The sequence below is a fragment of the Capsicum annuum genome, unplaced genomic scaffold (assembly GCF_002878395.1).
Source record: "Capsicum annuum cultivar UCD-10X-F1 unplaced genomic scaffold, UCD10Xv1.1 ctg3585, whole genome shotgun sequence".
Taxonomy (NCBI): domain Eukaryota; kingdom Viridiplantae; phylum Streptophyta; class Magnoliopsida; order Solanales; family Solanaceae; genus Capsicum; species Capsicum annuum.
The window spans coordinates 375,000-390,511 of record NW_025842793.1 but is presented as its reverse complement, the minus strand read 5'-3'; the positions used below and the strand labels follow the sequence as shown (position 1 = coordinate 390,511).

The 15,512-nt window shown below is 36.7% G+C and overlaps 1 protein-coding gene, 1 long non-coding RNA gene and 1 pseudogene across 2 annotated transcripts; all 3 read right to left on the bottom strand.

Annotated features, from left to right (window-relative positions):
* Window positions 1–8,545, bottom strand: part of LOC107846164 — a 12,587-nt pseudogene extending 4,042 nt beyond the window's left edge.
* On the bottom strand, window positions 6,666–7,987 carry LOC124891466. The gene is made up of 2 exons (XR_007049709.1): window positions 7,273–7,987; window positions 6,666–6,850 (listed from the first exon to the last, which is right to left on the bottom strand). It is a non-coding gene; the product is annotated as an uncharacterized LOC124891466 (long non-coding RNA).
* Window positions 8,546–11,496: 2,951 nt separating the features above from the next.
* Window positions 11,497–12,943, bottom strand: LOC107847146 (acylsugar acyltransferase 3-like). Its single transcript, XM_016691380.2, has one exon. It carries the CDS (start codon window positions 12,941–12,943, stop codon window positions 11,633–11,635), a length of 1,311 nt encoding a protein of 436 aa, XP_016546866.1. The 3' UTR covers window positions 11,497–11,632.
* Window positions 12,944–15,512: the final 2,569 nt, after the last annotated feature.

Here is a 15,512-nt window from a genome sequence, read left to right as displayed (position 1 = left end):
TACGTCTTATAGGAATCAAGGGGGATGACTCGACTAAAAGGTACATCGTATAGGAATCAAAGGGAGATGACTCGACTAAAAGGTACGTCTTATAGGAATCAGAGGGAATGACTCAACTAAAAGGTACGTCTTATAGGAATCAAAAGGAATGACTCGACTAAAAGGTATGTCTTATAGGAATCAAAAGAGATAACTCAACTAAAAGGTACATCTTATAGGAATCAAAGAGGATGACTCGACTAAAAGGTACATCTTATAGGAATCAAAGGGGATGACTCGACTAAAAGGTACGTCTTATAGGAATCAAAGGGAGATGACTCGACTAAAAGGTACGTCTTATAGGAATCAGAAGGAATGACTCGACAAAAAGGTACGTCTTATAGAAATCAAAAGGAATGACTCGACTAAAAGGTATGTCTTATAGGAATCAAAGGGAATGACTCGACTAAAAGGTACGTCTTATAGGAATCAAAGGAAATGACTCGACTAAAAGGTATGTCTTATAGGAATCAAGAAAGAATGACTCGACTAAAAGGTACGTCTTCTAGGAGTCAAGGGGATGACTCAACTAAAAGGTATGTCTTGTAGGAATCAAGGGAGATGACTTGACCAAAAGGTACGTCTTATAGGAATCAAAGGAAATGACAGGCTAAAAGGTACGTCTTCTAGGAGTAAAGGTTCAATTTAAGAAGTGTATCACCTAGAAAATGAAAACTGAATTCCCTGGAAAAGAAAGTGTCTTCGAGGGATATAGGATGATGAATTTTTACCATGATTTTATTATCAAACCTGTGCAGCAATATTGCTTTCTGCATTTGTAAAAGTGAGGCATTGCAACCCTTGATATTTATGCTCTGAAGTCCCTGCTTTGAAGGTAATATGTTTCCTGTTTCATCAAAGAAAACTTGTGAGTTTAAAACATGGTGGCTGGTTTGTGGCTTTAGCTTTCGCGGAAATCGCTCTTGCTCTGGTCACATTTAACCTTACTTCCCACCATTAGCATATGACAGTGACTTGCTGTATCATTGACCCAAACTCAGATTATTAAGAGTGGCTCTGAAACAAACATAGTATTTCCATTTTTCCATGCTTCTCAAATAGACCCTTTCAACCTTGATATTTTCATGAGTTCCCAGACTTGTCTGTTGACACAACTTTCTACATGCCCCTTTTCTCACTTGTTTTGATATAGACTTGACGAAAAAACAATAGAAAAATGACAACAACTTTTTTTTATTTGGGTAAATGACTCAAGAAAATAAAAATAAAAATAAAGAGAAGAAAGAAAAGACAATGAATATCCCCATTTGAAACAAATAAATGAAAAATTTATCTAAAATGACAATCAACTCTAATGATTATGCCATGCATTTGAATTAAGCTGCCTGATCTTTGCATCCAAACTTTCTACCAATTGTTGTTGAAGTAATAACTCTGAATTTGAGTTACTTCCTTGGGCCAGTACATTCGGAGACCTTATTCGGCTAGTGGCGCCTTGAAGGGTTTTCGCCAACAAGCTTCTCTTATTTTCTTTTCCTCAACTCATCATCGCCTTATGGTGCCCATGAGGGTTTTACCAATAAGGCTCTCTCATTTTTATTTCTCTCAACTTACCATCATCTTACGGTGCCCGAAAGGGTTTTCACCAATAAGACTTTCTCATTTTTATCTCTCTCAACTTACACCATTGAGACTCTTTTTTTTTCACTTTTCTCTTGATTTCTTATGCTGAGGAAGACGTGCAGTTCCCAAAATGCGTCATCATATGCATTGCATACTTAGCCTTAACATTTTTAAAGATTGATCTGAAGGTCTTTCTTTGGTTGTAACTTGGCTTTTGGATAAGGTTAGAAAGAAAGAATGACATGAGGCCCAAACGACACTTGAAGTGGGGTAGGACTTACATTTTTTGGAATCGACTCAAACAATGAGGATTAACTCATGCCCCAGTTTCTTTTGACTGGGTGACACTAAATTGTTTATTTGGTTGGACCGAGTTCTTAGTAGGGCAGCCTACGTATCTCAGCCTCGAGAGAGGATAATCAGGTCATGCGTAGTTCTGGCAGCTTGTTCTTTTGCTTGATTCTAATTTCCTTTTCTTTTCTTTGATTGACTCTCTTTTTGGGATTTTTCTGACTCTATTTTGCTTGACACTCTTTTTTCTTTTTGGACACATTTTTTTATATACCTTTTGACTCTATTTTTCGCTTGACACCCTTTTTTTAGCTTTGCTGACTCTATCTTGATTCCAAAAAAAGAGTATGAAAGAAAATAGGACAAAAGCTCAAATGGGGTAAACAAAGGATGATACGATGTTTGGATAGTAGAATGAAGTGCCTTCGTCATATCAATCCATGAAAAATGCAAGTACATATCATGCAATATGAAAGTGAGAGATGAAGATCATTTGTGATATTTTTTTATGGCACTAATTTTAACTGAGACTGTGCGTTGCTACTTCTTCTGCAAACTCCATCTTTGTTGTACATTCCTCATGCTTTCGTGGAGCTAATTTTTCTATTCCTTTTGATGTAGGGTCACACATTTACTACTTGACCTAATTGAGATATGTCTTTCAATTAATGACCAAGTTTTTCTCACAATTCTCAAAATAATTGTCTTAATTTTCAAAGAGGCTTCAACTTAATCACCAAATGCCCCAGCTCTCTATCTATTTTCTCAAATGCTCTCTTTTCTAACTTTAACCCTCTAATTCAATGTTCATGCTTAAACTGGATTTTAAGATCTGGCTGAAAATTCCGCAAGCATGTCATATCAATAGAGTCAACATAAAATGTACTATATAAAGAAAACAAACAAACAACACATATTTTAGAACACAAAAGAAAAAGGGGACACTTCGTTTAGTTGAAACAAAAGATAGAAGGGTTTGAACATAAACAACAAAAGGACAAAATAAGATAGATTCGAAACTATAACCCTGAAATAATTCGGATGACAGAAAATAAATCAAAACAAGCTACCAGACCCCTTCCTAGTAAGGAGAGGGGTAACTTCTCAATTGCTCAACCTGACATCTTAGCCACTGGTTTGCATATCAGCATGACTAGAGCTTTCCTCACTGTCAATGTTCTGCACCATGATTGATTTATCTTGAATCATCTTTTCAATTTCTCTTTTCAAAGCAAGACAATCTTCAATACTGTGACCCTGAACATTAGAATGATATACACATCGTACATTAGGATCTAAACTTCTTAAATGTGGGTCAGGAGTATACCCAAGGAGAGGAGTGATCATGCCCTATTGAACCAATCTCTGGAATAAACTTGCATACAACTCTTCAACTAGTGTGAAGCTATCCCTTAACTTCTGTCTTATTTCATTGTTTGGCTTAAATTGAAAACCAGGCCTAGAAGGGCTTCAGTATGTATGTGGAGTTGGAAGATGACTCGGCAGAGTTGGCGCACGCCAGTGTGGGTAAGATAGAGGTTGAACATAAGGTTGCACATTATACACTTGATATGGAGGTGGGGGAATGGGATATAATAGATTTTGGTAAAGGTTCTGTGGAGCTTGGGCATAAACTTGGGTTTGAGCTCGTGGGTAACGATTGTCTCCCCCATTTTGAGGACCTCAATAAATGGCTTGCCTAATGTAGGTAACAAGTGTTGATAATATGTTTCATCCTGTGCTTGAATAAACGTCTCCACTATCTTACTTTCTTTCATTGGTGGTTTCACCCTTGCAGCTTGTTCATGCCATCTAATCGCATACTCTCTGAAAGTTTCAGTACTCTTTTTCTTCATATTAGTTAGGGATTTTTGGTCAGGAATCAACTCCATATTGTATTGAAATTGTTCCACAAATTCATTAGCCAGGTCATCCCAACTATTCCACTTGTCAATGTCTTGCTCAACAAATAATTCTGAAGCTAGACCTAAAAGACTCTCACCAAAATATGCCATGAGTAATTCTTCCTTCTCTCCAGCGCCCCTTAGCTGGTTGCAATAGCATCTCAAATATGCTATAGGATCGCCATGTCCATCATACTTCTCAAACTTTGGCATTTTAAAACCAAGAGGAAGATGTACACCTGGAAACATGCACAGATCTTTATATGAGACACTTTTGTACCCCCAAGTCCTTGCAAGTTTTTTATAGTCAGTTCTAAACTTCTGAATTTTTTGGCCATTTCCTCTTGTTCTTCTATCATAACAGGCTTCTCAGTGTTAGGAGAAAATTCAAATAGTTGAGGAAAGTCATAAGGACCGGTCGATTTAAATGTGGGCTCGGGAGCATAATGTTGATTACTAAAAATTTTCAATATAGGGTCGCTTGTAGAGTGAGGAATCACAATCGTTGGATTGACATTAAAAGTAGGAGCTTCAGACGAGAGTGGGGCTGCAAAAGCATGGATAGCAGGCAGAGACGAGCATGTGGTAATTTTGTATTGAGAAGTGAGGAAATAAATATTGGAAGTTTTTAGATACTGTTTCCCCGGAGTAGGTCCTGATGCATGTTGTGGCGTGTCGACTGAAATAGGAAATTGTGCATGTGACACTGGAGGCAAACTAGAAAGATATTCCAGATTATCAGTGGGAAATGGAGGAGGCGGCAACCCATTAGCCCAAGCTCGATGCATTTCTATCATTGCTGCTTTAATTTCCAAATCTCTTTATTAGCTCCTACATTCTCATTCGTCGAACTCCCTATCTGATTAGTGACAACAAACTTGGTATCCTTGTTGGCCATAACTTTCTCTGTGACTTGGAGCAATATGGAGGACCAGCCAAAATGCCACAAACCAACCACCTTAAACTAACTAGACAAGAGATAGCAAATGCATTAGAGTTCAACAATTTCTCAAAACCTCTTTTTTTCTTTTCTTGAAAAGATCACCGAACCCAAGAAGGGCGCCTATGTATCTCGCCCCCGAGAGGGGAGAATTAAGTATGCGTAGTTCGTGAAGTCTTACCAAAATGGCCAATTAAACTCTTTTTCTTTCTTTTTCTTTTTCTTGAAACTTCAAAAATAACAAATTGTCAACGGAATTGACAAAAATCTTTTTGCATTTTTCAGGTTTAAACTCCCTATACAAAACGAAACCTATGATTACCAAAGAAAAATCTTTTTGGGATTTTTGGTTTTTGAATTTCATGTGAAAATGAAACTTGAACCTATTAAAGGAAAATCTTTTTGTAGTTTTCTTTTGAAGATGCATATGACACCTACTCCAAATAAAGAGTGAAGAAAAATATTTTTAATTTTTGAAATAAGATCACCGAACCAACAATAGGTTGCCTACGTATCTCACATCCCGAAAGAGGAGAATCAGGGGTGGGTAGTTCGTCCAGATAGGACAATTAATGATTAAATAACCGACTGTACCCTGACTTGAGAGACGCAACCACAAATAGAAGATGAAAAACATAAATAAAATCTTTTTGAGTTTTCAATTTGACACTTAACCTAAAAATGACACCAACAAATATGAAAGGAAAATCTTTTGATATTTTTGTTATATGAAATGTACAAAACTTCTACCATTTTTTTTTTGCATTTTCCTTTATAAAAACCTTCTATTGTAAAAAAAATCTTTTTTGAAAATTTCGAATTATGAATTCATGCTAAAGGAGACAAAGTGAGAAATCTTTTTGGTGTTTTGGTTTTTGAACAAATGAGTGCAGAGAATAAAGAAATCTTTTTGAATTTTTGAATTGTGAAAAAACAAAAGCCATAAAGAACACTAAAAGCTACGAAACTCTTTTTTTTAAATGGTTTCTTGTCTACATACTTTACTTCTAACATATGCTTTCCCCAAATCAGTCCGTCAAATGACCATATTACCCTCAAAGATGCAACATTTAGCACATAGAGATGCTTTACAGGCGAGTCTCCTACAAAGGGCCAAGTGGGCCCCTCTAGGTCTTCAATATGATGCACATAAGAATGACCTAAAGGCTGACCTATGTTGTGGTTTACTAACAAGACCGTTCGGGGGAGCATATGGTCGATAGTGGTTGATTTGCTTTCCACCTACTCCATGCATCCAATGGCTTTCCCCCTAAAATAAGGGTTACTTAACTAGAGTTCGTGCGCACGACGTGCATTCCGGAACTTGTTGCAGAAAGAATTGACTCGGGTTATGCAAATGATGCCAGATATGAAGCGGTAACACATAAAGAAAAACTGTAAACAAAGAGCACATAAACGCACAACAGTGATAACAATAACACAAACAATAATCACAAATAATGTTTATACACCCATAATGCCGAACAAAGTCAATATGACTGCAAAAATAAGCTCGAATTCTGAAAAGTCCCCAGCAGAGTCGCCAGAGCTGTCATACCCCCTTTTTTACCACTCCAAAAGATTTGATTTTAGTTCGAAAGGATTTTTACTATTAAAGTGACAAAATGAAGATTTGTTCCGAAAGGACTTCTTATATTCAAAACTCAGAGTCGCCACTTGGCATAAATCGGGTATGCCAAGTCACCTTTGAAAATCCCTTTCAAAACAATTTGACTCTTTAAACTGGTTTGCGAACAGAGATTCTGGCTAAGGAATTCTGTTGACCAAGGGGAAGGTGTTAGGCACCCCTCGATCCCGTGGTTCGACCACGGTCGCTTGATAGAGCGTATCGGCTAATTTGACATTATAAATGTATAAACCACACAAAGCATGCAAAACAATCAATCAAGAAAACAAAATGAAACAAATCAAAATTTAGTTTCCAGTCCAATTATACAGTCCAAAATAGAAAAATGCGTAAAATATAAATCCTATTTTAAGCAAATCCTAAAACTGCGTTCCAATGCCTTACCCGATGCCTCGGACCTTGATCACGTGCCTCCTCTGCGTACATGATACTTCGGGGCATTCCCTGGATAAAGCAATACAAATCTCTCGGGTCATTCCCCGACCAAATGAATACATTAGAATCAAGTACGGCCCATTCACATTCAAACATTCAACCAGACACAAGTTCTAAATTTGCCTACCCACACCTACATTTGCCTATCTGTTTCAACAAAATTCATGCTTATTCCAAATTAAACCGCTAATAATGAATTAAAACAAATACCTATTCACTTTTATCAATTTTAATTCCGCTCCAAACAACCAATTTTAATTCTCAAATGAGATGCTATTTCACCATGCAAATCATAATCAAAGGAACCAACCGTGAATTAAAACAAATACGCGTTCATCACCAACAAGGATCAAACAAAACACACAATATTCAATCCAACACACCAAAATACAGTAAATAATGAAATAAAAAGAGAGATAATAGAATTGGACCTCAATTCGTAGCTTTCAAACTCAATGTTATTCGAATAAAGAGAATCCGCGCCCGAAAACCTCGAACCGAACCTCAAACAAATGAACTCATCCAACTCAGAACTGAGAATCACAGAAACAAAGAGACCTGGACCAGATTCTCATGAACCCACACAACCTTGAACTAAAAATTATGAGAAATAAGAGAAATTCGGCCCGATTCCAATGGGTTTGGATGGAATCAAAAGCAGATCGAGGTTTGTTTGATGATTTTGTGTCACTGTAACCCTGGTAAACTTTGGCTATAACCAAAACAACAAAGAGATATCAGTTGAGATGTATTCGATAGGTTTTGAACGAATTTATGACAGCTGGATGCGATTTCGGCGAGCCTGTTGCCGGAACAGTAATCAAACTATCAAACTCATGTTCCTCAAGCTCTCACTCGCCGAAAACTGCTTCGCCATCGTTCTCTTTTGATTTCAATCGCATATCTCTCCCTCTCTCACAGCTCTCTGTCACTCTCTCGCAGATAACTCTCTCGCAGATCTCTCTCACTCTCTCGCAGCTCTCTCTTTCTCACATCATCTCTTATCTATCCATTTCTGTGTGTATCCCGGTGGAATTAAGAGTGTGAAATGTATATGGGTGTGTGACGGTGAGGTCGAAGGAATTGTGGTGAAAAAATGGAGTCTCCGTGCTGTGTGTGGTAGCCAGTGGAGAGTATTTTTTTTGGTCCCCCAATGGAAAATGGGAGTATCCTCTTATGTATTGATAAGAATGGAAAAATTTGTGGGCCCCACGCCTCTTTTTTTTTTTTTAATTGTTCATCAATTGTTATGGAAAAGAAAAAGGTAAAGAAAACGTTAGTGGGGTGAGGGGTAGGGTAAACGGGTAGTGTAAGGGTAGGTGGGGTAATGGTTGTTTATTTTTTATTGGATAGGTTGTTAGAATAAAAATAAAATTAGTTAGTGGTTGTTATTTTTTGTTCTTTTATAGGAAATATTAGATGGGTGAGGGTACGTGGTAAGACGGGATAAGATAATAAAAATAATTTTTTGACGGGATAAAATTACGTGTCTACACTTTTGAAGGGGAATTTTCAAGAATGTGTGATATTTGGGTTATGTTATAATTTTTCAGGTTTGGAGTAGAAGGAGACCACTGGGATATATAGAGTAAGAGCTATGTGATCTCTGAAAGAGGGATTGTGATGTCTAAGTGAAGAAGGAATAGGGGAAGAAGGCTTAATTATTTTTCTTGAAAGAACAGTTGATGAGGCCATCTTTAGCTCTATGTTGTACTTTGTGAGTTTAGGTCCTTAATTTGAAGTGGAATTGATAGGACCACATTCACATTTATATGGTGTAGCAAAATAATTCTGTATGTACATCTGGAGATGTTTAAACTCCAATAATTAATGTGGAGGAAGATTAGCTATGGCATTTTGTTCGAATTTAAAAGTTTATGATCCAAAAAGAATCACTTTAAAACTCTCCAATAATTCCTAAGTTGAAACGGGTGTAAGGACGTGCAAGCAGCTTGTTCCATTAAGTAATTTAAATTGGGATAGGATAATCAAATCATATCCACATTAATTATGCTAATTTTAATAAAATAGTTGCAATGTGGTTCATTAATTTTAATAAAATACTTGCAATAATCAAATCATATCCACATTAAGTATGCTAATTTTAATAAAATAGTTGCAATGTGGTTCATTAATTTTAATAAAATACTTGCAATCTATTAATTCCATATATGGTTTCAATAATGACAAAGCTAATTCCCGTTAATTCGGAGGTCAAATATGGAAGGAGATGGACGAGCACTCTCTCAAAAAGAAAAGGCTCATGCATAATGTTTGCAAAAGAAATATGGACGTATATGATACAGACATATGACGTCATTTGGGTATTCAAATCTCGCCCTAGATGACTTGAGAAAAAACCCTTGGTTCCGTGATACTCCTTCCGTCCAATTTTATCCGTCCCAAATTTTTTAATCTGGTGTCCCATTTTATTTGTCCTCTTTTACTTATAAAGACAAGACAAAATTTTTCCCATGTTTTATCGTTTGCATTAATTAGTTTTTCTTTAAATTAAAATGTAAACATCATTTAACAGGGGTACTATGGTAAACTAGCCATGTTATTTATTATTTTTCTTAATAGATGTGTCATCCCAATTTGGAACGGATAAAATGGGACTGAGGGAGTAAAATAGAGCATGGGATTAGAAGAAGGAAATTCTAAATCTCCCAAATCAAGGCAAATCAATCACAATAAAGGAGAAGATTGACCGCGATCTACAATGGCTACATTCCAAGATTCATTATGTATAAATATATATATAGCATAGCAGTTTAGGTTTAACTTGTACATCTTCACATAAGCACAAATCTTAATTACTTCTTTAGCCTTACAAAATTCATTATAACAAGTTATACTATTTAGAGTTCATTAAAACATCATAGTTAAGCCCATAAGTGTTAGGATCGTTCTACATACCTCTTAGTCAAAAGAATTGACGTAATTTAATCCTTAGGATCCTAGTAATTCTCCTCTCTATTGCTTTAGGGATGTTTACAATGTGATTTTTGAGTGAAGGGAGTCGTTTCTTAGGGGCTTAATCACGTATTAGGTGAATCGAGAATGTCTTTGTTGGGTTTTTAAAAGGTGTGAATGAAAAATGAATAAGTGTTTTTTCAAAAAGACGCTAAGGAAAAGGATGCAATTTGAATAGACACCTTTTCGGTTTGGATGATTATGACCTTTTCAATGGGTTGTGACTTTTCCGAAGAGTTGTACCTTTATGAAGGGGTGCACCTTTCTGAACCAGTACTTCTCTTCATGAAACAACATCTTGATTGCTATAAATACTTGAATTATTCCTCAGGTATAGACATAAAATTTTGAAGAAAAAAATACTCTTCTTTCTTGAAAAAAAAACTCTAGTATAATTTGCTACTGTTGAGTGCGTTCGTAGTTCGGCAGAATTTAAGGTACACCTATTCTGTCGAACTGATTTATTTTATCCTAGGAAGATATATTTCATAACCTCAGTTACTTGAGGGAAATAATTTCCTAAAGGACACACCGTGAATTCGGTGGACTTGAATGTTTCTGTTTCATCGTTTTTTCTTAAAGTTGGTTTTACTATTTTTCCAAAAAATAGTTTGAACTTCATATTGATAGTTCTTCAACTGTGTGAACTTGTATTTGAAGTTCTTGAAATTTCATTTTGATAGTTCATAAGTTGGTTGAATTTGTGTTGAAGTTCTTAACATTTGATTTTTCTATTTTTTCAAGAAAATAGTTTGAACTTCATTTTTTGTTGTTCATAAGTTGGGTTGAACTTATTGTTGAAAGTTCAAAGTTATAAATACGGAGTTTAAACTTCAATCAAGTTCAAAGTTGTAAATATGAAGTTTAAACTTCATTTAATTGTTCATATATTAATTTGAACATTTGTTTGAAGTTATTGTTTACAAATACAAATTTTACTAATACCCAAAACAACTGTCTTAAGGGTGTAAAAAAAACCCAAACACCCCCAAAATATCATTAAAAAGATGTTCTATTGACGAACGGAGGGGGGGGGGCCTGACGCGACAGCAGCACAAGGAGGCAGCCTCGCGGCACGACCCCCATTGCGGGGCAGTAGCCTCACGGCGTGACCCCCGGCATGAGTTTCCCCCTCGCAGCACGGGACCCTCCGCTTGGGTGAGGCAGTGGCCTCCCACGGTTTCCCACGCGACATGGAGCTAACGCGCGGGGTCTCCCTTGCGTTGCATGATCACTTTCACGTCTAGAATTGCCCCCAACACTTTTGAACCCATCCCAAGGTGGTTTTGTACTCTATCTAGGGGTCACGTGGGTTGTTCTTAGCTCTATTTATGTGTCAAAACACTCGGTGTGTTACATGATACAAAAACGTTTTCCCTCATTCCATAACACAAAATCATCAATTACTCTCCTCTCAAACTCTCAAGAACTTGCAAACAAGGGTTTCCCTCAAAATTCAACTTCAAGGGCTCCCAACTCAAGCGTTTCTCCAAGAAATCGATAAGTTTAGGTATGTGAGATTTGAATAAGGAATAGGCAGCTGCCATTATTGTTGTAAATAATTTAGCTCACAGGCTATATTCGATAATAACAATTGCCATTTGGCCATTATTGTAGTTAAAGACAACTTGAACAATTGCAAACATTTTCAATTTTAAATAAAACAAACACTTAGGATATGAAGATCACACATTATGGCTTGGTGTCAATTTAAAAGACAACTTGAACAAGTGCACACCATTCTCGAAATTCAATAAAACAAACACTTAGGATATGAAGATCACACAATATGGCATGGTGAGATATTTTTCGCTTTCAGCTTATTCGAGGGACTGAACCCACTGGAGAAGCAAACTCTAGGAGCTCTTCGTTATTCTGAAATATTGACATATCGGCTTCTGTCAGAGTAACTACAACATTTATCCCATCTCCACTTCGTTCATCCATGAAAAGGAAGTGGTTCTTCATTGAATATCGCGCTACGGACAATCTTACTGGCCTACCCCATCCAAAATCAACGTGCTTATGTAAATCTATATTGCACAAGCTGGTGCAAGAATAAACATCAAATATATCCCGTTTTATTATGTCTGCACCCTGCTTGATTCTTTTAAGTGCATCCGCAGCTAGCTGATTTGTATTCATACCTTTCAGCTCATCTTGAAGTTTTTGTTTAGCCTTTTGCAGCCGAGCCACGTAGTTGGTCAGATTTATGTCATCTTCTGACACTGCCATTGTTCCATAGTGACAAGTAGCATTTCCTATTGTGTTTAGTGGAATTGGTGGGCGTAAATTCATTAGGTGGATCAACATAGTTGGTTTGAACACGCCCGGATTAGCCTTTGAAGCTGCCACCCCACATTTATGAAGAAGTGCTGTGGCAACTTCAACGCGAGTTGGATTCTGTACAATTGCTGAATTTGTTGCGACAATATCCTTGAGTCTTGTCAAATTAGAGGATGAGATATGGTACATTCTTGACACACATCGTTGTGGTTCAGGCACAATATTAGGTATATTTGGAGGATTGTCCATTAGTGGGAAGAATGAAGCCGCGTTAAAATGAGGAGATAGTTTGATATCAGAGTGCTCATCTCGCGATATATCAGCCCAATCAAAAAGGAACTTAGAGAGGCTGTACCCATCTGCAATCTTGTGTGACAAACATAAACTGACTGCCAGTCCACCACAATCGAAATGGCTCAATTGGACCACCAATAGGCTTCTTCCACTCGATATGGAATTATTCCAAGGCAAATCTTGTGGAAAGACTATATCAATAGCATCATTGTTTGGATTGTTGAGAATTTCAGACATTGGACAATTGACTCGAACATTTAAATACTCAATGCCTATGTCGTCGTCATTACAATCGACATACTTATTATCCTTGATTCGTCCGGCGAAGGGATAATAAGAGGACAATATTTTGGAAAGGGAATTTTCAAGAATGTATGATATTTGTGTCATGTTATAATTTTCAGGTTTGGAGTAGAAGGAGGCCACTGGGACATATGAAGGATTAGCTATGTAATCTCTAAAAGAGAGATTGTGATGTCTAAGTGAAGAAGGAATAGGGGAAGAAGGCTTAATTATTTTTCTTGAAAGAATTGTTGATGAGGCCATATTTTTGTTCTATGTTTTAATAGGTCCACATTCACATTTATATAGTGTAGCAAAATAATTGTATGTGTACATCTGCAGACGTATAAAATGAGTTGTGGATGTCACTGCAATAAGAAAGACTTTTAGCGGCAATAAATTATGCACTTTAATAAAGAGTGCTAAAATTTTTACCGAGCTAGTTAACTGTCATTAGATCCAACGTCAATAAGCTTTGAGGACATTTAACAATGGTATTACTTCTTTGGTTTATAAAGCTCTTAACGAGGTTCATAACAAATTGAAATGTAAAATGCCACTATACATATATACCATCACTTTACAATAATAGTCGTAATAATTTCAGACAAATATTATCACTATGGAGAGTAAATTGAAACGGGTGTAAGAACGTGCGTGCAGCTTGTTCCATTTTAGTAATTTAATTTGGGATAGAAGAATCAAATCATATCCACATTATTAATGCTGATTTTTATAAAAAAAATATTTGTATGTAATGGGATTGACTTATTATTAACTAATTATATGAACCATGTGCAAGAAGAGCTGACTTCATGGTATTCTCCTCTAGAACGAAATGTTGTGGGTACATGTGGATAAATAGCCTGTTTGTTAGAGGACTGTCACGCTCCGAGCTTATACCCTGGACGTGACATAGTACTTGAAATCATGAGTGGTCCAAGTTAATTCTTGGCCTGATATGAAACACAGTACCTGAAATCATGAGAACTAGTACTCTGAATAAGTTGTCCTCCAAGGATAAGGAATAACCAACAACTGTCTCGAATCTGCTTGCACTTGCTTTTTTTAAACCAAGAAATTATGAGAAATACTTGGATCTACATTATGAAGCAATGTACGCATAAAAAGTAGGGTTAAGTTGTCAAATACCCACTTTCAAAACTTATTTTGTCATTTAGACACGAGTCTTGAAAAATTTGCCAAATATCCACTCTATTCCATCTCATCATCCAATCTTTTCAAGTTAACAAATCCACCCGCAGGTTCTAATAATACAATTCCACTCCTTCATTCATAACTATATACAAAATATTTTGGGTTTCCGAAAATAATTAAAAAAAAACTCCAAAAGCTTAAAATCGAAGCTTCCGTTTTCCTCCAAAACGCTCCGATTCAGGCAGGATTATTTTTCAGCGATCAGCTCTAAATCAGTCCACAAACATCATAAGCTTGTCCATTGCATCCATCGTTACCCCATTTGTTTGCTATCTTCTCAAACACACTTTCCACCATTGTTAAAAAGTTTTCAAATCACTCACATTGCTTAAAACCTCTTTAGAAAGTACATACAGTAGCTCAGGTGACTCCAAGTTCATTTCTCTATTCCATAAACCCTACGATCGTTGATTAGAAGAAATATTTGTAATTTCACAATTTTTGTACGGATATCTACCCAGTCATCGTCAGTCATCAACCGTGCATATATACCGACATATACCATCCGCACAATTGACTGTCGATCAAAGCTTAATTCTATAGGATGTCTATTGTAGAATTTGTTCTGATTTCTGGTGATTTCATGGGAGAATAGGAGAAGACTCCTAAATATTGGAAATGGAATTCTTTTACTAAGGTGATATTTCTCATTGCGGCTCGCCGAAACGATTCAAACGACGAGTTGGTTGCAAGGGTAATTAATAGAGGGGATCTAGATTGTACAACGAGCGACGTGGTGATTAGATATCTAATGCATTTACAAGAAAAGGTGCATCCTACGATCATAAATAATGATAAATGTGTGTCATTGTACATAGATGTTAGTTCTGATAGCTTTAGGCCAATTTTAAGGATAAATGTAGTTAAGTGGCTGAAGAACCGTTGAATTCATCACCACCCCCATCTTAGCGCTCGGTAGTTGACGACAATTTGAATGATTATGAGAACGATGGCGATCATCCAATGAATATGGAAGATGATTCTATGGATATGGAATATGATTCAACAGACTCACAAAATGCAAAAGAAGATTGCGGAACGGGATCACAACCAAGTCATTCATTCGCCGATGGAACCAATTTTTACAGTGATCAAATATTTGCCAACAAGAAAGAGCTAAAAATGCTACTAGACGGAGCATCGGGGAGGCAATCTTTTAATCAATTTGTAGAGAAGAGCTGCACCAAATTGTTGAAGGTGAAATGTGTATCTCGTGGTTGCGGCTGGTTGTTACGGGCAAAGAAGTACGAATCCTCGGACATATTTTGCATATATAATTATGTTAGGTTCCATACATGCGATGTTGAACACGCCACGGACATGCATAAGAAAATCTCATTCGAGATCATTGCTTCACTATACATAAATTATTTTCGTGACGGTAAGAGTCCAAGCATAAGAGAAATTCAGTGGATTGTGTTTAGGGAGATGCATTGCAATGCAAACTATTGGATGTGTTGAATTGAAAGTGTAATTGCGAAGAACATCATTCGCGGGACATCAGATCATGTATATGCTTGCTTGCCGGCTTTTTCCCACATGGTGGAGTTATTGAATCCTGGTTCTTCTTACTCTATAATGGTTAACAGGATAAATGTCGTGCATTTACTACTTT

Excerpts from the sequence above, each read along its gene's own strand:
- LOC107847146 (XM_016691380.2), bottom strand. The coding sequence starts at position 12,943 with ATGGCCTCATCAACAATTCTTTCAAGAAAAATAATTAAGCCTTCTTCC.